Here is a 13,774-nt window from a genome sequence, read left to right as displayed (position 1 = left end):
ATATACATTGCCCTTTCTTCTCATCTTCCAGAACCTAAGAAATCTCCCTTCTTTGACATCAAGCCCGTATCAATAGATGTCATTGCTGGAGAGAGTGCTGATTTTGAGTGTCATGTTACTGGTGCCCAACCAATGCGAATCACTTGGTCAAAAGACAACAAGGAGATCCGTCCTGGAGGAAATTATACAATCACCTGTGTGGGCAACACTCCTCACCTGAGAATTCTCAAAGTAGGCAAAGGAGACTCTGGTCAATACACTTGCCAAGCCACTAATGATGTTGGCAAAGACATGTGTTCAGCTCAACTCAGTGTGAAAGGTATCTGTCATAGACCAGTGTTTATTCTTTCCTGTGTTTAAATTATTGTCTTTGAAAATTTTTCTTAGTTTTTAAATGTTTGAGATGAACTAATTGGATCATGTTAGAATTGTTGGAGGCAATATTAACCAAAGATCTGTTTTCTCTGTTATTCCTTAAGTTAGTATATTCTAAGTGTAACCTTGCCAAAGAGTATTGTTTCATTGGTCTTTGTCAAATGTTGTTTCAACTATACATTCTCCCTTTTCATCCTTTTTCTGTTATGACCCTTTGATTCATCTTGCTAAATTTGGATCAAATCCATATGTAACATATTAGCTAGTATGTTTTAACTTACATATCCAGACTACAGTATATCAACTGAATTCTCTATTAAAATATTAAAATAGGATTTAATAAAAAGATAACTTGTTTTACCATAAATTTATTAGAGTATGATCTAAAAAATAAACCAGTTTAAATATGAACTCATTGGCTGCTCAACTACAAAAATAGGCTATCTTAACATGTAAATATTCCTTACCGACTGTTTCCTTTGGTTTGATAGAACCTCCAAAATTTGTGAAGAAACTAGATGCTTCCAAAGTTGCAAAGCAGGGAGAATCTATCCAACTGGAATGTAAAATCAGTGGTTCCCCAGAGATCAAAGTTTCATGGTTCCGAAATGACAGTGAACTCCACGAAAGTTGGAAATACAACATGTCATTTGTTAATTCTGTGGCCCTGCTCACCATCAATGAAGCCAGTGCTGAGGACAGTGGGGACTACATCTGTGAAGCTCATAATGGCGTGGGTGACGCTAGCTGCAGCACCTCACTGACGGTTAAAGGTTAGATATGCTTGGCTCCCTTTTCCTACCTTCCCTCTAATTTGGATTCCTTCTTAGTAGTGTTATGAGATTCAGAATGAAAGGTTGCTTGCAACTCTTGAGCTGGTTTTCATGAATTTGTAATTTCTTGGGTCAACCCGTAGTGTCATTTGGTCATACCAGACACTCTTAATGATCCCACATTGATAGGAGATATTTCTAGATACTGGAAACTAGAAACCTAAAGTCTAGGAATTTTTTAAAAATCTTTTTTGGAAGCAGATATTCTCATTGTGTGTCATCTTTTTTCCTCTGGTAGCACCTCCTGTTTTCATTCAGAAGCCTCCTCCGGTAGGAGCCCTTAAAGGTTCTGATGTGATCCTCCAGTGTGAACTTTCGGGAACCCCACCATTTGAAGTGGTGTGGGTGAAAGACCGAAAACAAGTTCGAAGCAGCAAGAAATTTAAAATCACTTCCAAAAACTTTGATACCAGTCTTCATATTCTTAACCTTGAAGCTTCCGATGTAGGGGAGTATCATTGCAAAGCCACTAATGAGGTGGGAAGTGACACGTGTGTTTGCACAGTCAAGTTCAAAGGTTTGTATACATGGACACAAAAATACATGCCTTTCCCTTTAATCTCTTCTTGCTTGACTAATAATTGATGTGACTATGATTCTCATTTTTTTTTCCTCTACACAATTTCTTCCATTAGAACCTCCCCGTTTTGTGAAAAAGTTAAGCGACACCTCCACCCTTATTGGGGATGCCGTTGAGTTACAGGCTGTGGTGGAAGGCTTCCAGCCAATATCTGTGGTCTGGCTGAAAGATAAAGGTGAAGTCATCAGAGAGAGTGAAAACATTCGGATTTCATTCATTGATAACATCGCAACCCTCCAACTGGGAAGCCCAGAAGCATCCAATTCTGGAAAATATGTGTGCCAAATCAAAAATGATGCTGGCATGCGAGAGTGCTCAGCAGTCTTGACTGTACTAGGTTAGTAGCAAAGTACAGTCCATGAAAAAATTAATTGACCCCAGTGATCATTTTCTGCAAATAGTACTCTTAATGCTATAATATGGTGACTTTGTTTTCAATGCAATATGCTTCTTCTTTTAGAACCAGCCAGAATCATAGAGAAGCCAGAACCTATGACTGTCACTACTGGAAATCCTTTTGCATTAGAGTGTGTGGTGGCTGGAACACCAGAACTTTCAACCAAATGGTTCAAAGATGGAAGAGAATTATCTGCAGATAGCAAACATCACATTACATTTATCAAAAACGTGGCTTCTCTTAAAATCCCTTGCACGGAAATGAGTGACAAGGGGTTATATAGCTTTGAAGTGAAAAACAGTGTTGGCAAAAGCAACTGTACCGTATCTGTCCATGTTTCTGGTGAGTAAAGTGAGATGTTTATAAATGCACCATTTATTTCTTGAAGGGGAAAAATAAAAAAAAAAATTTAAATGGAAAACTACCCTTCTCCATATAGATCGGGTCGTGCCTCCGTCCTTCATCCGCAAACTGAAAGACACTCACGCCTCCCTGGGCACCTCAGCTGTTCTGGAGTGCAGAGTCGCTGGCTCAGCCCCGATTTCGGTAGGCTGGTTTCAGGATGGAAATGAGATCGTCAGTGGGCCCAAATGTCAATCCAGCTTTTCAGAAAACGTCTGTACTTTGAAACTGAGCTCGCTGGAGCCCTCCGACACCGGCACATACACCTGCGTGGCTGCCAACGTGGCAGGTTCTGATGAATGCTCTGCAGTTCTGACTGTCCAAGGTCAGTGTGAAGGACAGGCGCAATGCAAGGTTCCTTCCCCATGCCTAACACCTGCCTGGCCAGGAATTCCTTTGTTTTGTCTTCACTTTTAGTCTTCCTTTTTCTTTAAGGAGTAAGCACACTTCTCACTTAATTTTTTTTTTTTCCTCTCTCTTTCACTTCCCCCACCCCCTGGGGTATCTAGAACCACCATCTTTTGAACAAACTCCTGATTCTGTGGAAGTTCTACCAGGAATGAGCCTGACATTCACCAGTGTCATTAGAGGCACCCCTCCCTTCAAGGTCAAGTGGTTTAAAGGCAGCAGGGAACTGGTGTCAGGGGAATCTTGCACCATCTCTCTGGAAGGCTTTGTCACAGAACTGGAATTGTTTGAGGTAGAGCCACTGCAGAGTGGAGACTATTCTTGCCTTGTTACCAATGATGCTGGCAGTGCTTCCTGTACCACACATCTTTTTGTGAAAGGTTTGCTCTTTTCTCCAATTCCTGTATCTTTTAAAAATTTTCCTAAGTCTTCATTTGAAGGTATAACTTGCCCTCACGTTTTCTTCTTATAGAACCAGCCACTTTCGTGAAAAGACTGGCTGATTTCAGTGTTGAAACAGGAAACCCCATAGTTCTGGAGACCACCTTCACTGGCACACCTCCCATCTCCGTGAGTTGGATGAAGAATGAGTTTCCTCTTTCACAGTCTCAGAACTGCAGTATCACCATGACAGAAAAATCTTCCATACTGGAAATTCTTGAAAGCACAATAGAGGATTATGCACAGTACAGTTGCCTGATAGAAAATGAGGCTGGGCAAGACATTTGTGATGCTCTGGTATCAGTCTTAGGTGTGTTGACAGTTACCTCTTTATTATTATTTTTTTATTATTCTCTTCCTTCTGAAATGCCCTCTTTGAGTTAGCATGATTGATTGATTACCATCCTTTTTACCTTAGAACCACCTTATTTTATTGAGCCTCTGGAACATGTGGAAGCAGCTCTTGGAGAGCCTACAACTTTACAATGTAAAGTGGATGGAACTCCAGAAATTAGAATCTCTTGGTACAAAGAGCACACAAAACTACGATCGGCTCCTGCATACAAAATGCAATTCAAAAATAATGTTGCCTCCTTAGTCATCAACAAAGTGGATCACAGTGATGTGGGAGAGTATACATGCAAGGCAGAGAACAGCGTGGGTGCGGTCGCTTCTTCAGCTGTGCTTGTTATCAAAGGTGACCATGGTTTTCTTTAACAAGTCTTGCCATGTGTTGACAGATTCATTTTCTTGGAAACATCAGCATTTTAATGGGTTGAGATATGTTAGAGATGTATGCTCTCTTGTCAATAAGGATTATCTGTAACTTCTTTTCAGAGCGCAAACTTCCACCTTCCTTTGCAAGAAAACTGAAGGATGTTCATGAGACTCTTGGTTTCCCTGTTGCATTTGAATGTCGCATCAATGGCTCGGAACCTCTTCAGGTGTCTTGGTACAAGGATGGGGTACTTTTGAAAGATGATTCTAATTTGCAAACATCTTTTATTCATAATGTAGCAACTCTTCAGATTTTGCAAACTGACCAGAGTCATGTTGGTCAGTACAATTGCTCAGCTTCCAATCCTCTTGGGACTGCGTCATCCAGTGCCAAGCTCATTCTCTCAGGTGAGTATTACATCATATTACCCTCTTTATTACAAAGCAGCTTCATTGCTTCTGGCCATCAAAGGACTGTTGTCATTTAATTTCTTTTCCATATCTGGGAACATGGCAACTAAAATCGCCATGTTGGTCTTCATTCTTTTCAGAGCATGAAGTGCCTCCTTTCTTTGATCTAAAACCTGTATCAGTAGATCTTGCTCTTGGAGAAAGTGGTTCTTTTAAATGTCACGTCACTGGAACTGCACCAATCAAAATCACCTGGGCCAAAGATAACAGAGAGATTCGCCCTGGAGGCAACTACAAGATGACTTTGGTTGAAAATACTGCCACTCTGACTGTTCTCAAAGTAGCCAAAGGCGATGCTGGGCAGTATACCTGCTATGCAAGCAATGTTGCTGGAAAAGACTCTTGTTCTGCTCAGCTGGGTGTACAAGGTACTTGTCAGAGTGGAGTACCAACAACTCTAATATTTTCAATGTCTTAAGATACAGGAGGGTGGGTATACTTGAGAACTATGTATAGGACCATGGTCTAGTGATTAGAAATGATCAAATGGGGCATGGAGGTATAGCTCAGTGATAGAGCACTTGCCCAGTATGTATAAGACTGGTTTCAATCCCTAGCCACTTAATTAAAAAAAAAAAAAAAGAAAAAAGAATCAAATGGCTCAAGGGCCTTCCAAATAAGGACTGATTTTTCAATATAAAACTGGGAAAAACATGAACTTAAAATTTCTTTTCAAAGTGTATAAATAGAGACTAGGGAGATAGCAAACAAAAAATTTTCACAGAATTGCAAGAAAACTCAAGTTCGGATGAAGTTACCAGAGGACAAAAAGAAGAAATTTATCTCAAATGATTTATTTTCCACAGTACTTACTGAATGTGAATGGATTCTGCCCCCTCCAAGGCATAATTCAGCTCCAAACTCTTAAGCCCTTCCAAAAGAATCCAGATTAATTATAAAGTCAACTTCTTTTCCTCCACTAGCTCTGCTTAAATAATAGTGGAAGTCAAGGGGCTGAGGGGAAGCACATCAGTATCTGATATTATGGAAGACAGTCATGCCTTTCATGGCAGCTATTGTCAGAGATTAAACACTTAACTCAGTAGACAGCTGGTCTAACCCATTAGAGCATTTTAAAGGATTTTTTTATTTTCTTTTTTGGTAATGGTTTATAAATACCTTGAAATTAAAATAGATTTAGCAGCCCATTTGCTCTATGACATATACCAAGTCATTTTTACCTCCCTAAGCCTGAATATTTGGCTTCAGTTAATAAAGAAATCATTGATCTCACCCACTTCAAAAGGAGGGTTGAAGAAATAGCTATTTAAGGCCCATAAGAGATAATGGTACTTTAAAAATATTACCATATCTGACCCATTTTGCTCTGGCTCTTCATAGTGTATCACTGACATCTTCACAGCCCTACGAAGTACATGGTCCTCTACTGGTCACACAAACGAAAACCATCAAACTCCCTCAGCCTCTGAGAGGGCTTCCATGGCTATTGCCTCTGATCTTGGCACTAGAGAAGTGCTTCTTTGCTTGAAAGAGGATTGCAACATCCTTCCTTTAGTCATAATACTTGCCATTTGTATATATACAAAAAAAAAATACATGTTCTATTTTAGGGATTTTTCTACTTAGGTTTCATTTAACTATTCTTCCTTGAACTATAGTAAATGAATTTGTTGTCTGGAACTAAGGGATTCTCTGACAGAGATGCCTTTTTTCACCTTATCTTGAATTATATGTGTCTTTTCCATCCCTTAACTTGTGTTTTTCCCCTTGGTTCCCTAGAACCACCCAGGTTCATTAAGAAGCTAGAACCTTCACGAATTGTCAAACAGGATGAATACACAAGATATGAATGCAAGATAGGTGGATCTCCAGAAATCAAAGTTCTATGGTACAAAGATGAGACTGAAATTCAAGAGAGTAGTAAATTCAGAATGTCATTCATCGACTCAGTGGCGGTGCTGGAAATGCATGGCCTGAGCGTGGAGGATAGCGGGGACTACACGTGCGAGGCCCACAATGCCGCAGGCAGTGCGAGCAGCAGCACTTCCTTAAAAGTTAAAGGTCAGACCTTCCTCCCCCTTGGCAGTCTTCACCTTAGCCTTACCCCACCATCCTATAGGCTTCTTTATTCTCTGACTCTCCATCTGCATTTTAAAATCTTTCAAAGGCACAATTAAAACAAAACAAAAAAAAACCATGGGAAGTGATGCCTTTTCTTTCTCTGACAGAGTGAAAATCGATTCTTACCTTTAACCATATTCTTACAGAATATCTCCTAATCTTCCCTTTCTTCCCATTTTAGAACCACCTGTTTTCCGCAAAAAGCCTCATCCCATTGAGACACTTAAAGGAGCTGATGTTCACCTTGAATGTGAGCTTCAGGGCACTCCTCCCTTCCAAGTTTCTTGGCATAAAGACAAGAGAGAACTTAGGAGTGGCAAGAAGTATAAGATCATGTCTGAAAACTTCCTCACGAGTATCCACATCCTGAATGTGGACACTGCAGACATTGGGGAGTATCAATGCAAAGCTACAAACGACGTGGGAAGTGACACTTGTGTTGGGTCTATCACTCTGAAAGGTTAGATTAGCATCATTCTCTTTTTAATTTTAAAACTGTCCTGCCTGCCTTAGCTATTTATTGCCTTATCATTTTATGACTAAAAGACTATTCTTCATTTCCCTTTCTAAATCCTTCTGTGCAGTCTGCTTCCTTTTTCTAAATCATACCGAATGTCCTTTTGGATACATTTTCCCAATTAGTTTCCATTGGATTTAGAAATCTAGATAAGATAGTCCATTTCTTTTTCTACTTAATACGAGCTCTAAGATGTCCTTGGTCCCATCAAGGGACCAAGAACACCTCTTATTTAAGGAATGAGAAATAACGTTTTATCAATTGTTTGACTGCTAGTAGTCGTAATTTGAGGGAAAGGTTATCAGCTCCACACGTTTTAAAACCCTGGATTGCTTCTTTTTTCACTAGCACCACCAAGATTTGTGAAGAAGCTCAGTGACATTTCTACCATCATTGGTGAGGAAGTCCAGCTGCAGACGACCATTGAAGGCGCCGAGCCAATTTCAGTGGTGTGGTTCAAAGATAAGGGGGAGATTGTTAGAGAGAGTGACAACATTTGGATTTCTTACTCAGAAAACATTGCAACACTACAGTTTTCAAGAGCAGAACCAGCCAATTCTGGGAAATACACCTGTCAGATCAAAAATGACGCTGGGATGCAGGAGTGCTTTGCCACGCTCTCTGTCCTCGGTTAGTACAAATAGGATGTTATCAGAAGGCACACAGTTACGAGGACCTGTGTTTTCTTTCATTTCATCAACTTGATTTTAAAATATGGTGTAATTTCCATCTCATTCCAGAACCTGCAGCAATTGTGGAAAAGCCAGAATCCATAAAAGTTACCACGGGAGACACCTGTACCTTGGAGTGTACAGTCACCGGCACACCTGAACTGAGTACTAAATGGTTTAAAGATGGAAAAGAGCTGACAAGTGACAACAAGTACAAAATTAGTTTCTTCAACAAAGTATCTGGCCTTAAGATCATCAACGTGGCACCCAGTGACAGTGGGGTATACAGCTTTGAAGTGCAAAATCCTGTTGGCAAAGATAGCTGCACAGCCTCCATCCAAGTTTCAGGTTGGTTGGGCTTTTCATTCATCATTATAATAATGTAGTTTCTGATTTTTTATATATTTACATGGAAAGCTTCACCTTATATGGCATAACATGAATCTGACATCTTCTGATCAGAGTAATAGACCTCTAGAGTTAGAAGACAACCAGGTTCAAAAGTTACATCCCTTTCTTCTGGAGAAATTTCCAAAAGGGTATAGGAGTAAAATCTAACCCCTACATAAGGTGAATGTACTTTTTTCCTATCAGTTATATGCAGATAATTTGCCCCAAGATGACTCAGAACAATAACAAAAAAGACCAAAATCCCTAGCAAGTCAACTGACATCCTATTCATTGATTCCCCAGGATTTTGAGGGTGTGATTCCCTACAGGGAATTCTTTGTTATTCTTGCAAAAGAGCCAAGTGGATCTAGGGATATTCCATCAACAATTCTCTTTTCAAGTCATTTTATATCTAATATCCCTTGTTTATTGGCTTTCTCATTTAATTACCTTCAGATCGAACTATTCCTCCTTCGTTCACAAGAAAATTGAAAGAGACAAACGGTCTATCAGGCTCCTCGGTTGTAATGGAATGCAAAGTCTATGGATCGCCCCCCATCTCTGTCTCCTGGTTCCATGAAGGAAATGAGATCAGCATTGGAAGAAAATACCAGACCACCCTGACAGATAACACTTGTGCTTTAACTGTGAACATGCTGGAAGAATCCGATGCTGGTGACTACACGTGTATAGCTACAAACGTGGCTGGCTCTGATGAATGTAGTGCTCCTTTGACTGTGAGAGGTCTGTTTAAAATACAGTAAAATAGAATCACATTTCATAAATGGTTGAGGATTTTTTATCACCACAGTTCATGGATGTTAAACTTTTTCTGATTTGTGCTCTTGTGTTTAGAACCACCATCTTTTGTCCAGAAACCTGATCCCATGGATGTCTTAACTGGGACCAATGTAACTTTCACAAGCATCATAAAAGGAACTCCACCTTTCAATGTAAGCTGGTTCAAGGGCAGCAGCGAACTAGTACCAGGGCCCAGATGCAATGTGTCTTTGGCAGATTCAGTGGCTGAACTGGAGTTGTTTGATGTGGATACATCCCAAAGTGGAGAATATACTTGCATAGTTAGTAACGAAGCTGGCAGGACATCTTGTACAACACATCTCTTTGTAAAAGGTATGTTTGCTAGCCCACATTTAGACAATTAATATGCATATAGTGATTATATGTATCCGTATCTGTATTTAATTTCATATTTTTAATGTTTACTCTAGCCCCAGCCAAATTTGTGAAGAGGCTTAATGATTACAGCATAGAAAAAGGAAAACCCCTAATCCTAGAAGGTACATTCACTGGAACTCCTCCCATTTCGGTGACATGGAAGAAAAATGGCATAAATGTAACTCCTTCCCAGAGGTGTAATATAACCACAACTGAGAAATCAGCAATCCTGGAAATTCCAAGCAGCACGGTAGAGGACGCAGGACAATACAACTGCTACATCGAGAATGCTTCTGGAAAAGATTCCTGCTCAGCACAAATTTTGATACTAGGTTTGTCATGATTGCACATTCATATCTTTGTCTACGAGCCATGATTCTGATATGTCCCCCTCATGATGGATTCTCTCTCTTGGTTGCAGAACCACCATATTTTGTGAGGCAGTTGGAACCTGTTAAGGTGACTGTTGGAGATTCTGCCTCTTTACAATGCCAGCTTGCTGGAACCCCTGAAATTGGAGTATCCTGGTATAAAGGAGATACAAAACTGAGACCCACTGCTACTTACAAAATGCATTTTAGGAACAATGTTGCCACACTGGTTTTCAACCAGGTGGACATTAATGACAGTGGAGAATATATCTGCAGAGCTGAAAACAGTGTGGGAGAAGTTTCATGCTCAACTTTCCTTACTGTTCAAGGTGATTACAATAATTAAAGTGAACAAACTTGTGCTTCTTTTAAACAAGATTTAAAGTCTGGTGAAGGCTACCTCTTTAAAAACATCCAAATGCTAAATTTTCTGCTTATGTAATTTCATCTACAGTTAGGAGTTCATTCTTTTCTATATCCTTTACGGATAAAAATGAGATAGTTGGAAGGATCATGCATTCATTCTCCTCTATAACTAAATATTTAAGAAAAATAAGTGACCATATATTTTAAAATTCCACCCCATGAATCTCACTGAAATTGCTAGAAGATAGTCTTAAAAATTAGGAGGCTCTGCTGCATGTCCAGAGATACACTTTAAGTCAATAAATTAGTCTATTGGCTTACAGATATTTTGCATCTTGTACTGTACAAACTTGCTTCAAAAGTCTACATGCCTTCCTCTGTCTCTGAGTTTATTCAAGAGTTGTTAATAATTTATGATATTTTAGTAGAAATCCATATATATTTTTGAGAAGAATATTTGGTAAATTTGAAACATCCATGAGTAGTCAATGCTTTAAATTCTGTTCCTACAGAGCAAAAACTACCACCATCATTTTCTCGACAATTGAGAGATGTGCAAGAAACGGTTGGACTGCCAGTTGTTTTTGAATGTGCCATAAATGGATCAGAACCTATCTCGGTGTCTTGGTACAAAGATGGCAAGCCACTGAAAGACAGTTCAAATGTGCAAACATCATTTTTAGATAAAGTAGCCACTCTCAATATTTTTAAAACAGATAGGAGCCTTGCAGGCCAGTATTCTTGCACAGCTACAAATCCTATAGGATCTGCTTCTTCTAGTGCCAAACTCATCCTCACAGGTTTGTGGATTCTTAAATTTCTGTTTCCATAGTTGAGATTTTTTGCAATCTGGTACAAAACTGGGAAGAAAACATTATGATTTCTGTCAACTGGGATGCACCAAGTCGTGGTCTCTGACACCTTGTCTTTGTGTTCTTCTCACAGAGGGAAAGAACCCACCCTTCTTTGACATCCCCTTGGCCCCTGTGGACGCGGTGGTGGGCGAAAGTGCTGACTTTGAGTGCCATGTCACTGGAACACAACCCATAAAGGTCAGCTGGGCCAAAGACAACAGAGAGATAAGAAGTGGCGGGAACTACCAGATCAGTTACCTGGAAAACAGTGCTCACCTGACGATCCTCAAAGTGGACAAAGGAGACTCTGGACAATATACCTGTTATGCTGTAAATGAAGTGGGAAAAGATTCCTGCACGGCTCAGCTAAATATAAAAGGTATTTATTTTGCATGTGGTCCTACAAAGGGTGATCATTTTAACTTAGAGAAGAGCTGAAGATCACAGGTTTTATTATGATGGATGCAAGGTAGGGCAACATTTCTAAACAAATGACATGAAAATATTTAAGAAGAAATAAGTTTATCCAGAGAAAAAGTAATCTTTTAAGGCTGTATTTTTTTTCTGAAACTGTGTGTGTCCTACTTAACCCTAAGATCACCCTCTTTTTATAAGTTTGTGATTTTATAAATAACTATAAATTATTTTCATTATCTAGAAGTAGAAATTCTTAGAAACATACCCTGGTGCACTGTATATTTCAATGGTTAGCTTGGATTTTAAAGTAAACACAGGACTTCTCTTTTCTTGAAAAGTTTAACTGTAATAACCTGCTTCCATATTCTATTTCATTTGTCTTTTTGATTTCTTATAGAGCGGCTAATCCCACCAAGTTTCACTAAAAAACTCTCGGAGACAATAGAAGAAACAGAAGGGAATTCATTCAAACTTGAAGGGCGTGTGGCTGGTTCCCAGCCTATCAGTGTGGCTTGGTACAAAAATAATGTAGAGATCCACCCAACTTCTAACTGTGAGATAACATTCAAGAACAACACACTACTACTGCAAATCAAGAAGGCAGGCATGGCTGACGCTGGTTTGTATACATGCAAAGTGTCGAATGATGCAGGCTCTGCTCTGTGCACATCTTCAATTGTCATCAAAGGTTAGTGACCATCACAGCCCCAGCCAGTTGTATTTTTCTTCAGTACCCGTGAGATACCCATGTGCATTTCTTCTGACATCTTAATTAACTATAATAGACAAAAATTTAACTGGGTTATAATCCTTCCATAAAGGTTTACTAAAAAACAACTATAACTTAATTACATGGTTCCCACAAATAGGTGTCATTTAATGAATAGATTAAAATCTTACCTTTTTAAATCATATTCCAAGATTCTCTCAAGAAGTTAGAAGTCAAAGCCTACTTCAAAACGTGACCACAAGTGACACTTATTTTTAGGAAGCACATTCATTTCAAAAAATTCAAAAATTTTTTGAATGTGCTAGCTTTGCTTACTATGAGTTGTATTCTGAAACATTCCCTGAGTATATTTCTAAAGGATTATTGTTTAACATCTGTTGCCCAAAGCTTTTGGCCTATTAAGTGAATTTTAATTCCAAACAGAAGAGTAAAAGTTGCTCACATTATATATCATTATAAAAAGTGTATTTAAATACATAGTCATCATTTGATGCAAAGAAATACACTGTATTATTTAATGAGAATTTTGTCTGCTTCTCAGACCATAATGACTTTATCCAGATAATTATGGCACAGATTCATCAGAATCACTTTACAAAGTAATTTCCTAGAATAGCTTCAAATTAATTAACCAGTTCTGATGATCTGGTTGGCCATCTCAGAACACACAGATAATAGGTTAAATATTATAAATAGGCTAATATTACTAATAGGCTAATATTACTACATTGTATTAAAATTCAAATTTATCATTCATTTGATAGAATGGAAATGCAATACATGAAGTAAAATGAAAATCATATTATTAGCAGTAGTTTATATTCATGATAGTTTTGCTGCCAAGTATATAAATGCATTTCTATAGAATTCTGAGGCTTAGAATTTTTCTTAAAGAGGACTAAAGGTTGTAATATTCATAATTGTGAACATTGGCCTTATTCTTATATGGATATAGGTCTCAAAATCATTGACTAGAACTATTAACACCAAGTTGCACTTCTTCTCAGGTTGCTTGTGGTTTCATCCTTGGTTTTCAATTGAACTTCAACTTGTAAATCCTTCAGACTAGATTTGGATTTTAAATGCCACATTTAATAGCTAAAAATGAACAGAGAAAAATCACATTTTAAGATTTGGACTTGTGGATGACTCAAATTTTGGCTTTCTTTTCCAGAGAATAGCAATCATTGCTACTCTTGATGAGCAGAATTCCCAAATAAACTCTGAGTTTTGAGGGTTCAGCAAAAATGCAGCTGTAGGCAGGTTTGAGAGTATCAAAACAGTGCTATGTGGTTCAGAGGTTGACAGTAACTGCCTTTCCATGTTTGCTGTGCTTAATCAGAATACAGATGCTTGGGTGATTTCTGGCAGCATGGCATCAGTTCTTTGCTTGTTTTTAAAATTTTATGTTTTTTTGTTTAAATAGTTCACTTAACAACTACATTCAGAGAGGAGTAACCCAGGCACATATTTTTATTCCATTCCAGTAACCACTGTTAGCTGTTGGAGGAAAAACTGTTAGGTTCTTTGATTGTTTTTTTTTTTTTTTTAATGGACATTAGCACTCTTTTGC

The 13,774-nt window shown here is 38.6% G+C and overlaps 1 protein-coding gene across 1 annotated transcript in view; it reads left to right on the top strand.

Annotated features, from left to right (window-relative positions):
* The window catches only part of Ttn (titin), a 263,368-nt gene that overhangs the window by 80,621 nt on the left and 168,973 nt on the right, over window positions 1-13,774 (top strand). The window contains exons 75-96 of the mRNA XM_078017672.1: window positions 32-319; window positions 867-1,148; window positions 1,447-1,725; window positions 1,844-2,125; window positions 2,249-2,527; window positions 2,625-2,912; window positions 3,097-3,375; window positions 3,468-3,746; window positions 3,855-4,133; window positions 4,274-4,561; window positions 4,705-4,992; window positions 6,365-6,646; window positions 6,888-7,166; window positions 7,572-7,853; window positions 7,964-8,242; window positions 8,741-9,028; window positions 9,140-9,418; window positions 9,517-9,795; window positions 9,885-10,163; window positions 10,713-11,000; window positions 11,146-11,433; window positions 11,869-12,159. Coding sequence (XP_077873798.1) covers window positions 32-319; window positions 867-1,148; window positions 1,447-1,725; window positions 1,844-2,125; window positions 2,249-2,527; window positions 2,625-2,912; window positions 3,097-3,375; window positions 3,468-3,746; window positions 3,855-4,133; window positions 4,274-4,561; window positions 4,705-4,992; window positions 6,365-6,646; window positions 6,888-7,166; window positions 7,572-7,853; window positions 7,964-8,242; window positions 8,741-9,028; window positions 9,140-9,418; window positions 9,517-9,795; window positions 9,885-10,163; window positions 10,713-11,000; window positions 11,146-11,433; window positions 11,869-12,159 — 6,225 coding nt within the window. The remainder of the gene's footprint in view (window positions 1-31; window positions 320-866; window positions 1,149-1,446; window positions 1,726-1,843; window positions 2,126-2,248; window positions 2,528-2,624; window positions 2,913-3,096; window positions 3,376-3,467; window positions 3,747-3,854; window positions 4,134-4,273; window positions 4,562-4,704; window positions 4,993-6,364; window positions 6,647-6,887; window positions 7,167-7,571; window positions 7,854-7,963; window positions 8,243-8,740; window positions 9,029-9,139; window positions 9,419-9,516; window positions 9,796-9,884; window positions 10,164-10,712; window positions 11,001-11,145; window positions 11,434-11,868; window positions 12,160-13,774) is intronic.

This window comes from Ictidomys tridecemlineatus, chromosome 7 (assembly GCF_052094955.1).
Source record: "Ictidomys tridecemlineatus isolate mIctTri1 chromosome 7, mIctTri1.hap1, whole genome shotgun sequence".
In the NCBI taxonomy this organism is placed as follows: Eukaryota; Metazoa; Chordata; class Mammalia; order Rodentia; family Sciuridae; genus Ictidomys; species Ictidomys tridecemlineatus.
The sequence above is the reverse complement of the archived record's forward strand: the minus strand, read 5'-3'. Positions and strand labels throughout refer to the sequence as shown.